Here is a 17,500-nt window from a genome sequence, read left to right on the forward strand (position 1 = left end):
ACTTTAGTCGCCGCAGACTCCAGAGATTCTGGGCGAAATAAGCCCCACCCCCTATGACGTCATAGCCAATCATGTTGTCTCCCGGTTAGCAGCGGTCACAACTCATCCCCATAAAGTGATTATGAGTTGGTAGGGAAGACAACGTGATTAGCTATGACGTCATCAGGGGTGGGGCTTATTTCGCCCGGAATATTTGTGGCTATTATAGGCTATAGCCACTATACAACCTTCTTTACGCTTGAAACGAGTTTGTGACCCATATGATAAATTCATCAGTTGCTCAGCAACGCTATAAAAACTGGCCATTTTTGAAGTGCTTTGATACATGTTATTAGGTAGTAGTTTTGCCAGGACACCGGCCACCTATTGAAATACCACCGCGCGAGAGTTATTGAGTCCTCTGGCTAGTCAGATAGTACAACAACTGATCCCTCTCTGGTTACGGCTTATTTTCCTTTGCCTACACATATACCAAATAGTCTGGCCCATTCTTTACATATTCTCCTCTTTCCTAATACACCTGACAACATTTACATAACCGAAAAATTCTTCTTCTCTCAAGGGGTTAACTACTGCACTGTAATTATCCAGTAACTACTTGGTAAGGGTAAAAGAGACTTTATCAATATTAAGCAGCTCTTCTAGGAGAAGGACACTTAATCAAACCATGGTCTCTACTCTTGGGTAATTCCATAGCCTCTGTACTATGGTCTTCTACTGTCTTGGGTTGGGTTAGAGTTCTATTGCTTAAGGGTACACTCATGCACACTATTCTAGCTGTTTGCTTATTTCCTTTCCTCACATGGTTATTTTCCCTGTAGGAGCCTTTGTACTTTGGCATCCTGCTTTTCCTAGGGTTGTAGCTTAGCAAATAATAATAATAATAATAATAATAATAATAATAATAATAATAATAATAATAATTACAGCAAGTGTGGACGGAAAATACACATGGGCTCCAGACGACCTTCTCTACGTAGAACTCAGGTTGAACTACAACTTCCATAATGCCAAGGAACGCTGTGCAAGGATCCCTGGCCATAGGCTGACCATTGCTCATGCTGAAGTTACCTACAACTTTTTTATTCAATACACATCGCAATACGGAATGAGTAGGTTGAACAAGTTCTTTTACTAATGAATATGAAAGATGCTTTGAACTATTATTATTATTATTATTATTATTATTATTATTATTATTATTAGGATTATTATTCTTTCAGCGCGTTTTTTTCGCAAGAAATCTCAAATAATTATCATAGGTAGCCTATGGTAAGAATATGCCATAGACCCAGTTTAAATGACATTGACCTACTTTTCAAGGTCACAGGGGCTTTTAAAGGCAAAATTTGTAAAATTTGAAATTGACATTAGGCCTAAAGTATAAGCTGTATGGCTAAGGGCCTTATGGACAATGATACAGAGGTAAATCCCCAGATATTGCCCTACTTTAATGCAAGTAGGTCAAGGTCAAGGTCACTAATGGCCAAACTGGGTCAAAACAGGTTTGTTTCCGAGATCTCAGAAACCGGAAGGCCCAGAACCCTGATCCTAGTGGCATATGATGCCCTATATATTTATCTAAGGTTAGCTTAACTTTTGTAGCGACTGCTTAATTACTGTTTTTAATATAGATTTTTTACTATTTTTGACATTACAGAAATCGTGACTTTGGCAATTTCTCCATGAAATACTGGTTTTTGGTCATAGCATGCTATAGTAAACTACCCCAAACATATGCATAAAACCTCCAAATCAAATGTCAAATTTGACCTTGACCCTCATTTTCAAGGTCATATGGCTATTTCATGGGAAAAAATTGACGTGGGCTAAAAGTGATGTTTTATTGTCAACTCCCCCCCCCCCCCCCCTCCCCATTCGCACATGCTTCTTCAGAATATGGAGTTATATTTAACCCGTGACCTTCACACGACCTTGTAAGTGCCCATTGTCTTCAAGTTCAAAGGTCAATTTCTCTATATTTGTCATTTTTGCCTATGTTTTACCTCCATATACCTGCTATTATACAGATAAATTGCTTTAGAATAGTTTGTTAACATAACTCAAAATTTAGTCAAGGGATCATTAGGCCAATAAACCATTACACAATATCTTTTACTGATTGACAACAGCATTTCCACACCTATTTTGCAGGGGAATCCTCCGCCACTGACTTTAGCCAGTCGCAGTCTAGTTATTATTATTATTATTATTATTATTATTATTATTATTATTACTTGCTAAGCTACAACCCTAGTTAGAAAAGTTGGATGCTGTAAGCTCAAGGGATACAACAGGGAAAAATAGCCCAGCGAGGAAAGGAAATAAGGAAGTAAATAAACTACAACATGAGGGATGTCAAACAGACTGTCCATATCCTGAAGGTTTTTTTTTTTTTTTTTTTTTTTTTTTTTAAGACTGTCCATATCCTTAATAGATTTAAAACCCTTTTAAAGCTTTGTTTTACTTCGTTACAGTCATTCAGCAATAGAATCACATCCAACTTCAGACTTTACACAAGACATTGAGAGGATATTTTTTTTTTTTCACTTTCAGGGGATGTATATTGGGCAGACCTCATCAAGATTGACGCAGGCGCAAAATTAGCCCAGTGGGGAGATGGAACCAATGTCACTGAAATTCCGGGTAAGGTGGTCATGGACCATTTTACAAAGAATTATTTTGTAGCGGACTTCCATCGCTATCTTCAAGATGCTGCATCTACTGGCCCTTACGGCGTACTTTGCCAAGCCAACCCTCAAGGAATTGTGTGGTAAAATCGCGAGGAAAGAAGACCTGGCGAAGACAAAGGAGAAATTCTAAAGAAAATGAAAACAAAAATCCAACATTCGATCATGATGTCAACATAAACATGTGTTCGAAACGAAACCCAATATAATTTTTTTTCTGTACTGGACTTGGATCTAACATAGCTATTGTTCACTAAATTCGAATCGGCTTTCACATGTATAACACCAAACTTGACGTTTATTCACGTTCTGAACGCAAATGGTTATGGAGTAGTAAGTGAAGATCGTTTTTCTTTTCCGATGACACGGAAACCATTTTAATTTTCTTTCACGTGATGAGGTAACAATAGCTCTACATTTTCCTAAATAAATTGGTTTTATTTCGACACCAGATTAGCAAAAAACGCTTAGATTTTGCCTTGCTGGGAAATAAAGTAACCTATTTAGTAGCTAGTAGGCTGGCCAGGGCACCAGCCACCGATTGAGATACTACTGCTAGAGAGTTATGGCGTCTTTCGACTGGCCAGACAGTACTAGATTGGAACCTTCTCTCTGGTTACGGTTAATTTTCCCTTTGCCTACACACACACACACACCCACACACACTGAATAGTCTGTCCTATTATTTACAGATTCTTCTCTGTCCTCATACACCTGACAACACAGATTACCAAATAATTCTTCTTCTCTCAAGGGGTTAACTAATGCACTGTAATTGTTCAGTGGCCACTTTCCTCTGGGTGAGGATAGAAGAGACTCTTTAGTTATGGTAAGCAGTTCTTCTAGGAGAAGAGCACTCCAAAATTAAACCATTGTTCTCTAGTCTTGGGTAGTGCCATAGCCTCTGTACCATGGTCTTCCACTGTCTTGGATTAGAGTTCTCTTGCTTGATGGTACACTCGAGTACACTATTCAATCTTATTTCTCTTCCTTTTGTTTTGTTAAAGATTTTGTAGTTTATATAGGAAATATTTAGTCTAATCTTACTGTTTTTAAAATATTTCATTTTCTTTTTTTCCTTTCCTCACTGGGCTATTTTCCCTGTTGGAGCCCCTGGGATTTAAAACAGATTTTTTCCTTATTCAGTCTGTCGATGCAAGAATACCAGCCAATTCATAGAGGTACTTGAATGCTAACCTTAACAATTTATCATGCAAAGACTTGATTCTTTTTCTTTCCCACCATTATTCCTACGTTAAGGGGTCGATTGCCTAGTGCACCCTCTCCCATGCCCTCTATCAAAGGCATCTTTTTCCATGAAACCTATCCATATCATAGTTCACCTTATCTCACTATCTAATTCTCTGTCTTCCTCTCTATTTTCCCCCCTTACAGATTCCTCCCAAGTCTTCCTCACTCCCTCTCCACCATCCATTTTCAACACGTGCCCATACCATCTCAGTTGTGGCACTCCTATCACCTCTATAATGTATAATACGCCTGCTATTCTTATTTCATCCTTTTCCAATCTTTCAAGCAGTGATATTCCCATAATATACCCCAACATTCTCATCTCTGTTCTCTCAAGATTTGCTTCCCCTTTTCGTCTTAGAGGCCACGTTTTCAATCGACACATCAACACTTTTTCTGCTTGATTGGCATTTTCTTATCAAATACCACTCCCGCTTCCGCCCTCCACATCCCCCAGGCTGCTTTCATCCTATTCTCAACTTCAGCTTCACATCCTCCCTCCTGCCCTATAGTAGATCTCAAGTATCTAAATTGCTTCACCTACTCTATAGCCGAGCCTCTACTTTCATGCATGGCTATCCAGTCCCTACCTTCTTTACTCCACACCATAACATCAGTCTTATACACATTTACCTTCAGTGTACCCCTCTCAAAAGACTCCTGTCGGTCTAAAACCCTTTTCTGTAAGTCTTCCTCATTTTCAGTGGTAGCCACAAAATCATCTTCATACAGAAACTCCCACAACTCTTCATTTCTGATCTCTTCACTTAATACATCCATGACCACCACAAATAATAATAGGCTTAATGGTTACTCCTGGTGTAATCCAACACTAATTTCAAAGGTTTCTGTTTCCACAACTGCTGTTACTACTTTTGTCATTGATCTTTTGTGCATCATCTCAACCATTCTAACCAGGTTCACTGTGACTTTCCTCTTCTTCTTCTTCTTTAAAAAGAAAAAAAAAACAGATGAGCATCTGGTTTCCCTTTAGCCTCTTTTCCTGTAGCTGTCTTGCTATAAAGATGGCATCCGCAGTCCCTCTCCCTTTCATGAATCCATACTGCGGTTTCCCAATCTTTACAATCTCTCATCTAATACCTTTCAAAAACGTCCAGACTTGATTCGTGTGCATATAATACCCGAGTTTGGGTGCCTATGGCTTTATGTGTTCCTATACTAAACTAATCTTTGTTATTATCATCAACATAACATGTTTTTCCTACCCTAGATAATACTTATCCACCCCATGATTCTCCTTCTATAGATTATGCACAAGGAATGCTATTATAAGTTGCACCTATAACACTGTTTGAAGAATGCGGCAAATGAAACCCACTAAAAATAATCTTTTGTTTTCACAATGAGTGAAGAGATATGACTCAACGAGTCCAACCTTATAGGAGCACTTGTAGCATCCTCACCATGAATAAAGATAAATATCAAAACAAACTCCATCAATAGAAAGTAATTAGGAAGGCTGAAATAAATGAGGTAGTCGGGGAATAAGATTATTTTGAATAGGAAAGAGTCTCATTCAACAATCGTTCTTAAACTAATACAAAATTAGGAAAATAAACACCACCACGTAACATTGGAAGGTCAAAAGGGATTAATATGACAAATCTATAGTAACCAGGTATGCAGATGCTCCATAAGACTGAGAATTGAAAGCGTCTCTAACTAGATTTAGCAGAAGCCAAAGCTCCAGATCACAGGGCTCTTACTTCCACAAATTCAAACTATTTATTGACATTGATAATACATCGAAAGGAGCATATCAGCATGCTGACATAGGTACACGAAAGACACTTTTGATATGTACCAATATTCATTATTATTGCCATTAATCTATATGTAACATTATTGTATTTACTTTCAAGCATTATTTCCATGCGTTGCATAAGCCCACTCAGCAGTATCTTATACAATTTATAATACAACTGGTTTATTCACAAATGATGTAAAAGATCCTTAATAAGTATCCAAACGTTGAGCAAAAATAACTAATAATGTATATCAAACATTGAAGACTTATCCAAGATTCTCTTAATCATATTGTTATTTATCATATAACAAACCATCTCAGATATATTACTATCGCTGAATTCTACCAAGCTCTTACTCTCTTTCTTGCTTTTGGGAAAGGACCCATAGCTTATGCCTGACTCAACCTAAACCAGCCACCAACCTACAAAACATCACATTATACATTTTTTTCTCACTCAAGAAAACTAAAAGGGTCTAATCTATTAAAATTGGGTGTAACAAGTCATTTGTCTTATTTTGATGTGGAAAGGCACTTCCAGTCACCAACTTGATATTTAAACATGTTTTTACTTACTGTGGTTATGACGTTTGCTTTTCTTTCTGTTTTAGTCACCCACACCACCTCAATTCCTTTTTACAACTGGCAGGTGATGTTCTTTGCCCTCGCTACTGAAAGTTTGGGATCGCCACCTCATCTGTTAGCTCAGCATATTAGCGCTGTATTGTGCATCATTGTAACACGCTATTACAGTATACTGTATGCTTGCGCTTTCCTAAGGAAGTGCCACCTCACTTGTTTGTGATCCCACGCTCCTGAGGTATAGCTACCTCATCTGTTTGCTCAGCCATTAGAGCCTTACTGTGCAAAAGTGCGAGAAATATAGTTATTCGCACCAGACCAACAGAGAAGGTTTTTCAGGAATGAAATGTTCTAGCATGATAGGACAATTCGACGTAGAAAAGTCGCTCTACAATAACATGGTTCGAATTCCATTATTTTTGCTGGTTGCAGCCTTCAAAGGATGATAGTTTTTGATTGCAAGTAATGGAAATGTGTTTCGGAATTTAGTGCCATTGCATTAGTTTATTTTGTTGATATTTTAAACAAATAAAGGATGTTCCATTGGTAGAAAAATAGTCGTTCTCTGTACCTTTCCTAAACAAAGGACCTTACATCAATTATCTTTCGCAAGCACTGAAAGCGTGCAAGAATCCATAAGTATTTTAGCGACTCGTTTTTTTTTTTCTAGCGAAATATTTAAGATAATGCAAATGATTCACAACATAAAAACCAAGAGAAATCCCGAATTTCTTCTTATAATAAGGTACTTATTACGAGAATTCAACTGGGTCAGATCACATGCTTGTCCCCTCAAGATACGCGAGGATGTTGACAGCTGATAATGTGTACGAGCAAGTTAACTGTGAATGAATGAATGATTTGAAGTTATCTGGCATCCTGACATCCTGACAAGATTTTATTAACATCTACAAGTGATATGATTATTGGCATGGTTGATAGTAACCGTTCGATCCTAATGACGCATACCATGACCATTAAGACTCGCTGTAGCCGTTGATTTCATAAAGCAATTTTTGGTTTTAAGTCTAAATGCCTCCCTGCACTGAAAGGTTTAAAGTTCGCTATTGAATGGCAGACCCAAGGGATAGTGACAATGTCCTATGCAAGACAATGCCCTAGAGACTGCCCATATAGGATCAGCGCCCACGGCACTGCTCCATCAAGCTAGGACCAGGGAGGGACAGACAATGACTGCTGATGACTCAGCAGGTAAACCTACAGGCTCCCCCCAAAACCCAAGCACCCTTTGCTTACAAGGATTGTGATGCAGACTGTAAAAAACCTATCGAGCTTGAGCAGGTTTCGAACCCGAGTCTGACAGAACACCAGGCAGACGTTACCATTAGGCTACCACAACCATTAATCTACGCTAATATATTTTAGGTGTTCTAAAACTATTTGTGTCTATTTATTCTAGTGTAACTAAGCACAAGGAATTTCAAAAAATGTTGTATTGTTTTTCTTTTCAAATAATAAAGATACTGAGACACTAAGGTCTTTTTCCTTTCATTAATGGTGATAGTCACTTTGTAAGTTACTTTGCAAAAACCCAAGAACAATTAATACGAATTCCTTTTGAGTTTAAGTTATCTGCTAAAGCAAAGGGAATTCTATCTAAAGACATATTTGGCTTAAAAGCTGAAAATATAACTTAATCACATGTGAGGCAGTGAAAAACGTATCAAAACTATAAACTCGTATATACAGTAATTTATTTTATATATATATATATATATATGCATACATACATGAATATATATATATATATATATATATATATATATATATATATATATATATATATATATATATATATATATATATATATATCTTTATATATATATACATATATATATATATATATATATATATATATATATATATATATGTGTGTGTGTGTGTGTGTGTGTGTGTGTGTATGAGCAGGTTTTTTTAGCAGCTTGGTGTATGATAAAATTCTGTGTTCCACTAATGTAACTTATCTTTAAATTGTTCCTTCACTGGTGTAGTTCTCTCTTATGTCAATTACACATGTATACTTACAGTATGTATATACATACACACACATTCATATATATATATATATATATATATATATATATATATATATATATATATATATATATATATATATATATATATATATATATATACTGTATATAAAACGAAAATAATTTTTTTTGTGATTTGAATTTATGTGAAATTATTCTATTTGTGTGCGTATGAATTATACCATTAAATACAACAATGAACCTTTTAACTATCACCCTGGTCTAGATCTCTGCATAGTCTTAAAGTTTTTCAAGGTTGCTCATGAATGGCAGAGACATAGGCCCGTGGCATTGCCTTGGCTAGCAAGAAAATGCCCTAGAGGCTGACCATATATACATATGATCAGCGACCAAGTCCCCTCTCCAACCAAGCTAAGACCATGGAGGGCAAGACAATGGCTGCTGATGACTCAGCAGATAGAACTATAGGCTCCCCCAAAACCCCCCATCCTTAGCTCACTATAATGGTGAGGTTGCAGACACTACAACAAACTATCGATTCTGAGCGAGATTCGAACACCAGTCCGGTACATGCAAGACAGGGACGTTTCTAGAAGGACACCATAACCCATAGAAACAGTTGAAAGAATATGCCTTGCAGTGAAATAGAAACCTTGATTCAACCCGCCAAGGAATCAGATTTAAGTATCGGTTGTATTTTGCAAAACAAAAAATTTTAAAAACTCTTGTGACCTTCAATTTAAAATTTTAGATACTACAATGTAATAAGGAATTTTATATATATATATATATATATATATATATATATATATATATATATATATATATATATATATATATATATGATGGGATGTCATTTACGCACAAAAACAAAAGAAAAAAGTAAAACACTTTATTAGCAGATATTTTGCTTGATAAAACCTGTCCACAGCATAGAAGTAGCACATAATTTTTTAAAAATATATAAAAAAGCAATGTTTTCACATACAAAAATAACATATAAAACTTAATGACCTTGATCTTATCATACTAAATTTACATAAGACTAAAGTTTGAATGATTTAAAATCAAGTTAAAAACAAGTTAAAAACAGTCTCCAGAGGTAAGAGAAGCCTTGCCTTCACAAAACATCAATCAAAAGGAGATGAGCTTGAAAACCCAAAAGGGGCACCTCCAAATTTCCATAATTTCCAGACGTTCTCAGTCTTATCAATCCGCATTGGACAATGCAATTTAAAGAAAAGTGAAATACGTTCAGCGTAAGAGAACATGAACAAAGTCTTCAGATACTGGAAGTGTGAGAACGTGAATGACGTCTTCGGTTACTGGAAGTGAGAGAACGAGAATGACCTCTTCGGTTACTGGAAGTGAGAGAATGTAAACGACGTCTTCGGTTACTGGAAGTGAGAGAACGTGAACAACGTCTTCGGTTACTGGAAGTGAGAGAGCGTGAATGAAGTCTTCAGTTACTGGAAGTGAGAGAACGTGAACGACGTCTTCGGTTACTGGAAGTGAGAGACCGTGAACGACGTCTTCGGTTACTGGAAGTGAGAGAACGTGAATGACCTCTTCGGTTACTGGAAGTGAGAGAACGTGATCGACATCTTTGGTTACTGGAAGTGAGAGAACGCGAACAACGTCTTGGGTTACTGGAAGTGAGAGAACGTGAACGACGTCTTCGGTTACTGGAAGTGAGAGAACGTAAACGACGTCTTCAGTTACTGGAAGTGAGAGAATGAGAATGACCTCTTCGGTTACTGAAAGTGAGAGAACGTGAATGAAGTCTTCGGTTACTGGAACTGAGAGAACGTGAATGACCTCTTCGGTTATTATTAGAAGTGAGAGAAAATGAATGACCTCTTCGATTACTAGAAGTGAGAGAACATGAATGACATCTTCGGTTACTTGAAGTGAGAGAACGTGAATGACGTCTTCGGTTACTGGAAATGAGAGAACATGAATGACGTCTTCAGTTACTGGAAGTGAGAGAACGTGAATGAACTCTTCAGTTACTGGATGCGAAAGATCGAGAATGACCTCTTCGGTTACAGAAAGTGAGAGAACGTGAACAAAGTCTTCGCTTATTGGAAGTGAGAGAACATAAATGACGTCTTGGGTTACAGGAAGTGAGAGAACGAGAATGACCTCTTCGGTTACTGGAAGTGAGAGAACGTGAACGACGGGTTCGGTTACTGGAAGTGAGAGACCGTGAATGACGTCTTCAGTTATTGGAAGTGAAAGAACGTGAATGAGGTCTTCGGTTACTGAAAGCGAAAGAACGAGAATGACCTCTTCGGTTACAGGAAGTGAGAGAACGTGAATGACGTCTTCAGTTACTAGAGGTGATAGAACGTGAATGACGTCCTTGCTTACTGGAAGTGAGAGAATGTGAATGACATCTTCGGTTACTGGAAGTGAGAGAACGTGAATGACGTCTTCGGTTACTGGAAGTGAGAGAACCTGAATGACGTCTTCGGTTACTGGAAGTGAGAGATCGTGAATGACGTTTTCGGTTACTGGAAGTGAGAGAACTTGAACGACGTTTTCGGTTACTGGAAGTGAGAGAACGTGGATGAACTCTTCAGTTATGGGAAGCGAAAGAACGAGAATGACCTCTTCGGTTACATGAAGTGAGAGAACGTGAATGACTTCTTCGGTCACAGGAAGTGAGAGAATGTGGATGAACTCTTCAGTTACTGGAAGCGAAAGAACGTGAATGACGTCTTCAGTTATTGGAAGTGAGAAAAATGGGAAAGCAAAGATGCAACGCATGATTAAAGTACCTAAGAACCACCACAGGCATTGCAAGGCGTCAGCGATTCTCCCTTCTGGCAAACAAGAGAAACTAGACTCCAATACTTTAAATATATTGAACACCTTTAGTAAGAACAGAGATCTGAAAACACTCCGCACTATATAGTCTTTGTCAATACAAAAAACAAGAGTATAACATCGAAAATATCATGAATTTGGTAACAAAATCCAGAAGTCTGTCGTTATAAAACTCGCGAGGATAACATCGAAAACATTAGGAATTTGATAACACTCAGCATTCTGAAGTATTTGTCGATATAAATCACACAGGAAAATAACATGGAAAATCTTGTGTAAAAAGTAGACAAAACTAGTGATACATACATGTAGCCCACTATTGTGAAATCCAGAACAAAATCAAAGTGAAGCACATAACGCTGGTGATTTAGTTTAAGTCTGATTACTCGAACCCTCATTGATAGTTATACCAAATAGCTGTTAATGATAAAAGTACATCAATAAATATATGTTTTGACCAAAAATGCCAGGGTCAAAATTCATTCTCCTAGAAATATAAGTAATAATAAAGATCAATCTTTCTCTGGATCATGGTAAGGATTTTCTTTGGAGTTCAAAGTCAAAATATAGATTTTCTGGTCCTCGCTCACTGCAAAAAAGTTGATGTGAAAGGTAATCTCTCTTTCCGGGATCAAGCTCCCCTACATTCTTCCCCCAGTTTCATTTTAAGATCTATTTACTTCCTCTGCATAAAAGTTTACTTAAAAAAATACTTTGAATGCTACTCTTCTCTTGGTAGATCTCTGCTAGAAAAATAATGCATACTATAGAGTATTTTGAACGAGAAATGGTCTGAAGATTGTCCTTGCCCCGAGGATGCTGAAAGACTTCTTGATTCTTCTTCATTTTTTTTTCTTTTTTTTTTTTTTTTTAACTGGAGGGATGGTCTCTTACTGTCAGAAGAATGATTGAAATTAGGCCATTCCGCCCGTGCCTCCTCCAATCTGCAGAGAAAAATAACGTTAGTAGAGAAGCCATTTCCAAGAGACATTACTAATTATTGGAACTTAGATATATGTCCACTGTAGGCTCTAGAACCTTTAAATATTATGCCTCGAGACTAGACAAGACATCCGAAAGACTAAAGATATTAAGTCTTTCAAGAAGATACTGAAGACTTCCTTGTTTTCTAAGTGCTTCTATGATGTGGATTTGACAATAAACGATCAATGTGCAGTGCGAAATGCTGAATGCCTTGGAAAGAACATGATAAAATGACTGGGAAGATCCTGTAGAGAGAAGGGCTCCCCTGCTGTATAGAACCAGAAAAATCAGCCTTTAAAATATAGTAAAGTCGATATTTCACATAGAATATATTCTGCGTATCCCCATCTTAATAACTTCTACTTTATTCTAGCCCAGTTATCTTTTAAAAATCTAGTAAGAAAAGCTAAACAGAAGTAAAGGAAAATATAGATGGAGGTGGGATGAGCCCTGTCCATTTCCAAAATTTTCCAGTCCTTGCGATAGTTATACTTTTAGGATCTCACAATCCTAAATTTCTTTCATATATGGTTCCTTACTTCATTAATTTCTAGCCTATACTCATTTTTCTAACGAAGCGCATTTACACTGACTTGCAGGGGGATGCCCTTTTAGCTCGGAAAAGTTTCCTACTAGCTAAAATTATTTTGTCCAACCAATCGGCTAGTCAGAAACTTTTCCGAGCTAAAAGGGCACCCCTTGCGAGTCAGCGCGAAAGCCCCTCATCAAAAAAAATTTGAGTATAGTTTTAAAAGCCAAATAATTCTAGCAATGACATGCACTACATATACGAAATAAGAACAGGGGAGCTTTTCCCTGCAGCGACTCACCGAAAAGGCGTAAGACCGGACGACCAGGATGCAGTAGATGGCAATTCCCATGACGATGAAGAGGACGATGGCGAAGACTATGTTCAGGGTCACGATGATCTCAATGATGCCTAAGATGATGTTGATGGCCACCAAGATGGTCTGCACCCATACCCACGTCATGACCATCGATCGCTTCTCCTGCAAGAAGAACGAGATCGTTGGGTTATTCGTTGTGTCAGCTGATGCTGCGACAGAAAAACTCAAGATACATTATTATTATTATTATTATTATTATTATTATTATTATTATTATTATTATTATTACTAATATTAATTGCTGAGCTACAATCCTAGCTGGAAAAGCAGTATGCTATAAGCCCAGGGGCTCCAACAGGGAAAATAGCCCAGTGAGGAAAGGAAAAAAGGTAAAATAAAATATTTTAAGAACAGTAACATTAAAATAAATATCTCCTATATAAGCTGTAAAAACTTTAACAAAACGAGAGGAAGAGAAATAACGTAGAATAGTGTTCCCGAGTGTACCCTCAAGCAAGAGAACTCTAACCCAAGACAGTGGAAGACCATGGTACAGAGGCTATGGCACTACCCAAGACTAGAAAACAATGGTTTGATTTTGGAGTGTCCTTCTCATAGAAGAGCTGCTTACCATAGCTGAAGACTCCCTTCTCCCCTTACAAAGAGGAAAGTAGCCCCTGAACAATCACAGTGCAGTAACCCCTTGGGTGAAGAAGAAACGGTTGGTAATCTCAGTGTTGTCATGTGTAAGAGGACAGAGGAGAATAAGCAAAGAATAAGCTAGACTATTCGGTGTGTGTAAGTAGCAAAGGGAAAATGAACCGTAACCAGAGAGAAGGATCCAATGTATTACTGTCTAGCCAGTCAAAGGACCCCATAACTCTCTAGCGGTAGTATCTCAACGGGTGGCTGGTGCCCTGGCCAACCTACTACCTATGAATATAGACGATTGTGTTTTTCAAAATGGCATCCGGAGTAGATTACTAATACTTATCATACTTGCTAACATCCTATGGTGATAACTACGACTTGGCACCAAATAGAGATAACTAAGACATTTTAGCTAACACCCCAAGGGATAACTATGACTTACATCAAAATTGCACCACAACTAAGGTTGTAGCTAAGCTACAACCTTAGTTAGAAAAGCAGGATGTTATAAGCACAAGGGCCCCAACGGGGAAAAAAAGGAGCACAGTGAGGAAAGGAAATAAATAAACTATATTAGAAGTACTGAACCATTAATTTAAAACATTTTAAGAACAGTAAAATACATTAAAACACCTTTCATTTATAAACTATAAAAAGAGACTTACGTCAGCCTGTGCAATATAATTTGCAATTTTTGTATGTAGTTAAATTGAATTTATAGATACACGATTTACTTTATACTACAGCAAAGTGAATTCAGAGCACATGCTTTCGCACAATTTAAATTCTTATAGACCCGGTAGGAAGTGTTTAGTTCGTAGTGTTTAAAAGAAGACCTTTGCTGCAAGTTTGAACTTTTGAAGTTCAATACGGATATTAACTGGACTGAGAATAGAGGTAAATTGAACAAATTGGATTGCTCTTTGAATACATAGATGCTAGAGATGATTAACAACTAAACTGAATTAAACTGGCACTGACAGCGCGGGCGAATTGAATGGGGGTGTTATGGCCGGACTACGGATCTGTGGCAGTGTCGTTTTAGATGGTTTAGTCTAGTGTTAGCAATGATGCTTCTGTGTATGTATGTATATACATACATACATACATACATACATACATACATACATATATATATATATATATATATATATATATATATATATATATATATATATATATATATATATATACTAGCCAATTCCATTTTGTGTAGTTTTTTCTGTATGTCACGTTGCAAGATTTTTGTGTGTTTTGGTTCGTATTACATACATACATACATACATACACATCTACGTGCGTATGTATATAAATATGTGTGTATATATATACACACATATATATATATATATATATATATATATATATATATATATATATATATATATATATATATATATATATATATTTCCCAATGTGTTATATCTTTCGGTGTTGTATGTCAGATTTTGGTGTTTTTCGTATGTTATTGGTTAGAAGATATATAGATTTAAGGATAATTCCGGTTGTGGAAATAAAAAAAAGGGAAAGTTTGAGTTGAAACACTTTTGTCAGTAAATTACTATCAAGGGTTGTGGTGGCCGATGTGGTAATGTCCCTGACTGGTGAACGCCAGACTGGGGTTCGAGTCCCCCTCAAACTCGTTATTTCCTTTGGTTGCTGCAACGTCGCCATCCTTGTGAGCTATGGATGGGGGGGGGGGAGCATGTAGGTCTATCTGCTGAGTCAGCAGCAGTCATTGACTGGCCCTCCTTGGTCCTAAGTTGATGGAAAGAGGAGCTTGGGCGCTAATCGTATGTACTGTATATATGGTCACTCTCAAGGGCATTTTCCTAAACAAGACATTATCACTGTCTCTTGCCTCTGCCGATCATGAGTGTCGTTTAAACATTTAAAATTGTCCTGCCAAGACATTGCCATTGTCCCTTGCCTCTGCCATTCATCAGTGTCCTTTAAAGCTTTAAAATTGTCCTGCCAAGACATTGCCATTGTCCCTTGCCTCTGCCATTCATCAGTGTCCTTTAAAGCTTTAAAATAGTCCTGCCAAGACATTGCCATTGTCCCTTACCTCTGCCATTCATCAGTGTCCTTTAAAGCTTTAAAATTGTCCTGCCAAGACATTGCCATTGTCCCTTACCTCTGCCATTCATCAGTGTCCTTTAAAGCTTTAAAATTGTCCTGCCAAGACATTACCATTGTCCCTTACCTCTGCCATTCATGAGTGTCCTTTAAAGCTTTAAAATTGTCCTGCCAAGACATTGCCATTGTCCCTTGCCTCTGCCATTCATCAGTGTCCTTTAAAGCTTTAAAATAGTCCTGCCAAGACATTGCCATTGTCCCTTACCTCTGCCATTCATCAGTGTCCTTTAAAGCTTTAAAATTGTCCTGCCAAGACATTGCCATTGTCCCTTGCCTCTGCCATTCATCAGTGTCCTTTAAAGCTTTAAAATTGTCCTGCCAAGACATTGCCATTGTCCCTTGCCTCTGCCATTCATCAGTGTCCTTTAAAGCTTTAAAATTGTCCTGCCAAGACATTGCCATTGTCCCTTGCCTCTGCCATTCATCAGTGTCCTTTAAAGCTTTAAAATTGTCCTTCCAAGACATTGCCATTGTCCCTTGCCTCTGCCATTCATCAGTGTCCTTTAAAGCTTTAAAATTGTCCTTCCAAGACATTGCCATTGTCCCTTACCTCTGCCATTCATGAGTGTCCTTTAAAGCTTTAAAATTGTCCTTCCAAGACATTGCAATTGTCCCTTGCCTCTGCCATTCATCAGTGTCCTTTAAAGCTTTAAAATTGTCCTGCCAAGACATTACCATTGTCCCTTACCTCTGCCATTCATGAGTGTCCTTTAAAGCTTTAAAATTGTCCTTCCAAGACATTGCAATTGTCCCTTGCCTCTGCCATTCATCAGTGTCCTTTAAAGCTTTAAAATTGTCCTGCCAAGACATTACCATTGTCCCTTACCTCTGCCATTCATGAGTGTCCTTTAAAGCTTTAAAATTGTCCTTCCAAGACATTGCCATTGTCCCTTGCCTCTGCCATTCATCAGTGTCCTTTAAAGCTTTAAAATTGTCCTTCCAAGACATTGCAATTGTCCCTTGCCTCTGCCATTCATCAGTGTCCTTTAAAGCTTTAAAATTGTCCTGCCAAGACATTACCATTGTCCCTTACCTCTGCCATTCATGAGTGTCCTTTAAAGCTTTAAAATTGTCCTTCCAAGACATTGCAATTGTCCCTTGCCTCTGCCATTCATCAGTGTCCTTTAAAGCTTAAAATTGTCCTGCCAAGACATTGCCATTGTCCCTTGCCTCTGCCATTCATGAGTATCCTTTAAAGTTTAAAGCTTTAAAATTGTCCTGCCAAGACATTGCCATTGTCCCTTGCCTCTGCCATTCATCAGTGTCCTTTAAAGCTTTAAAATTGTCCTGCCAAGACATTGCCATTGTCCCTTACCTCTGCCATTCATGAGTGTCCTTTAAAGCTTTAAAATTGTCCTTCCAAGACATTGCAATTGTCCCTTGCCTCTGCCATTCATCAGTGTCCTTTAAAGCTTAAAATTGTCCTGTCAAGGCATTTCCATTGTCCCTTGCCTCTGCCATTCATGAGTGTCCTTTAAAGCTTTAAAATTGTCCTTCCAAGACATTGCAATTGTCCCTTGCCTCTGCCATTCATCAGTGTCCTTTAAAGCTTTAAAATGTCCTTCCAAGACATTGCCATTGTCCCTTGCCTCTGCCATTCATGAGTGTCCTTTAAAGCTTTAAAATTGTCCTTCCAAGACATTGCAATTGTCCCTTGCCTCTGCCATTCCTCAGTGTCCTTTAAAGCTTAAAATTGTCCTGCCAAGACATTGCCATTGTCCCTTGCCTCTGCCATTCATG

At 37.7% G+C, this 17,500-nt stretch overlaps 2 protein-coding genes across 2 annotated transcripts in view; both read right to left on the minus strand.

The window, feature by feature from the left end:
* Positions 1 to 9,560: 9,560 nt before the first annotated feature.
* On the minus strand, positions 9,561 to 11,078 carry LOC137651456 (uncharacterized). Its single transcript, XM_068384682.1, has one exon. The coding sequence runs from the start codon at positions 11,076 to 11,078 to the stop codon at positions 9,561 to 9,563; it is 1,518 nt and encodes a 505-aa protein (XP_068240783.1).
* Positions 11,079 to 11,912: 834 nt separating this feature from the next.
* Positions 11,913 to 17,500, minus strand: part of LOC137652195 (uncharacterized) — a 64,287-nt gene continuing 58,699 nt past the window's right edge. Inside the window, exons 5-6 of the mRNA XM_068385412.1 lie at positions 12,953 to 13,132; positions 11,913 to 12,082 (exon numbers count right to left, since the gene is read on the minus strand). Coding sequence (XP_068241513.1) covers positions 12,053 to 12,082; positions 12,953 to 13,132 — 210 coding nt within the window. The 3' untranslated portion in view covers positions 11,913 to 12,052. The remainder of the gene's footprint in view (positions 12,083 to 12,952; positions 13,133 to 17,500) is intronic.

This window comes from Palaemon carinicauda, chromosome 13 (genome assembly GCF_036898095.1).
Source record: "Palaemon carinicauda isolate YSFRI2023 chromosome 13, ASM3689809v2, whole genome shotgun sequence".
In the NCBI taxonomy this organism is placed as follows: Eukaryota; Metazoa; Arthropoda; class Malacostraca; order Decapoda; family Palaemonidae; genus Palaemon; species Palaemon carinicauda.

Coding starts and splice junctions, on each gene's coding strand:
- LOC137651456 (XM_068384682.1), bottom strand. CDS start 11,078: ATGCGTTGCATCTTTGCTTTCCCATTTTTCTCACTTCCAATAACTGAA.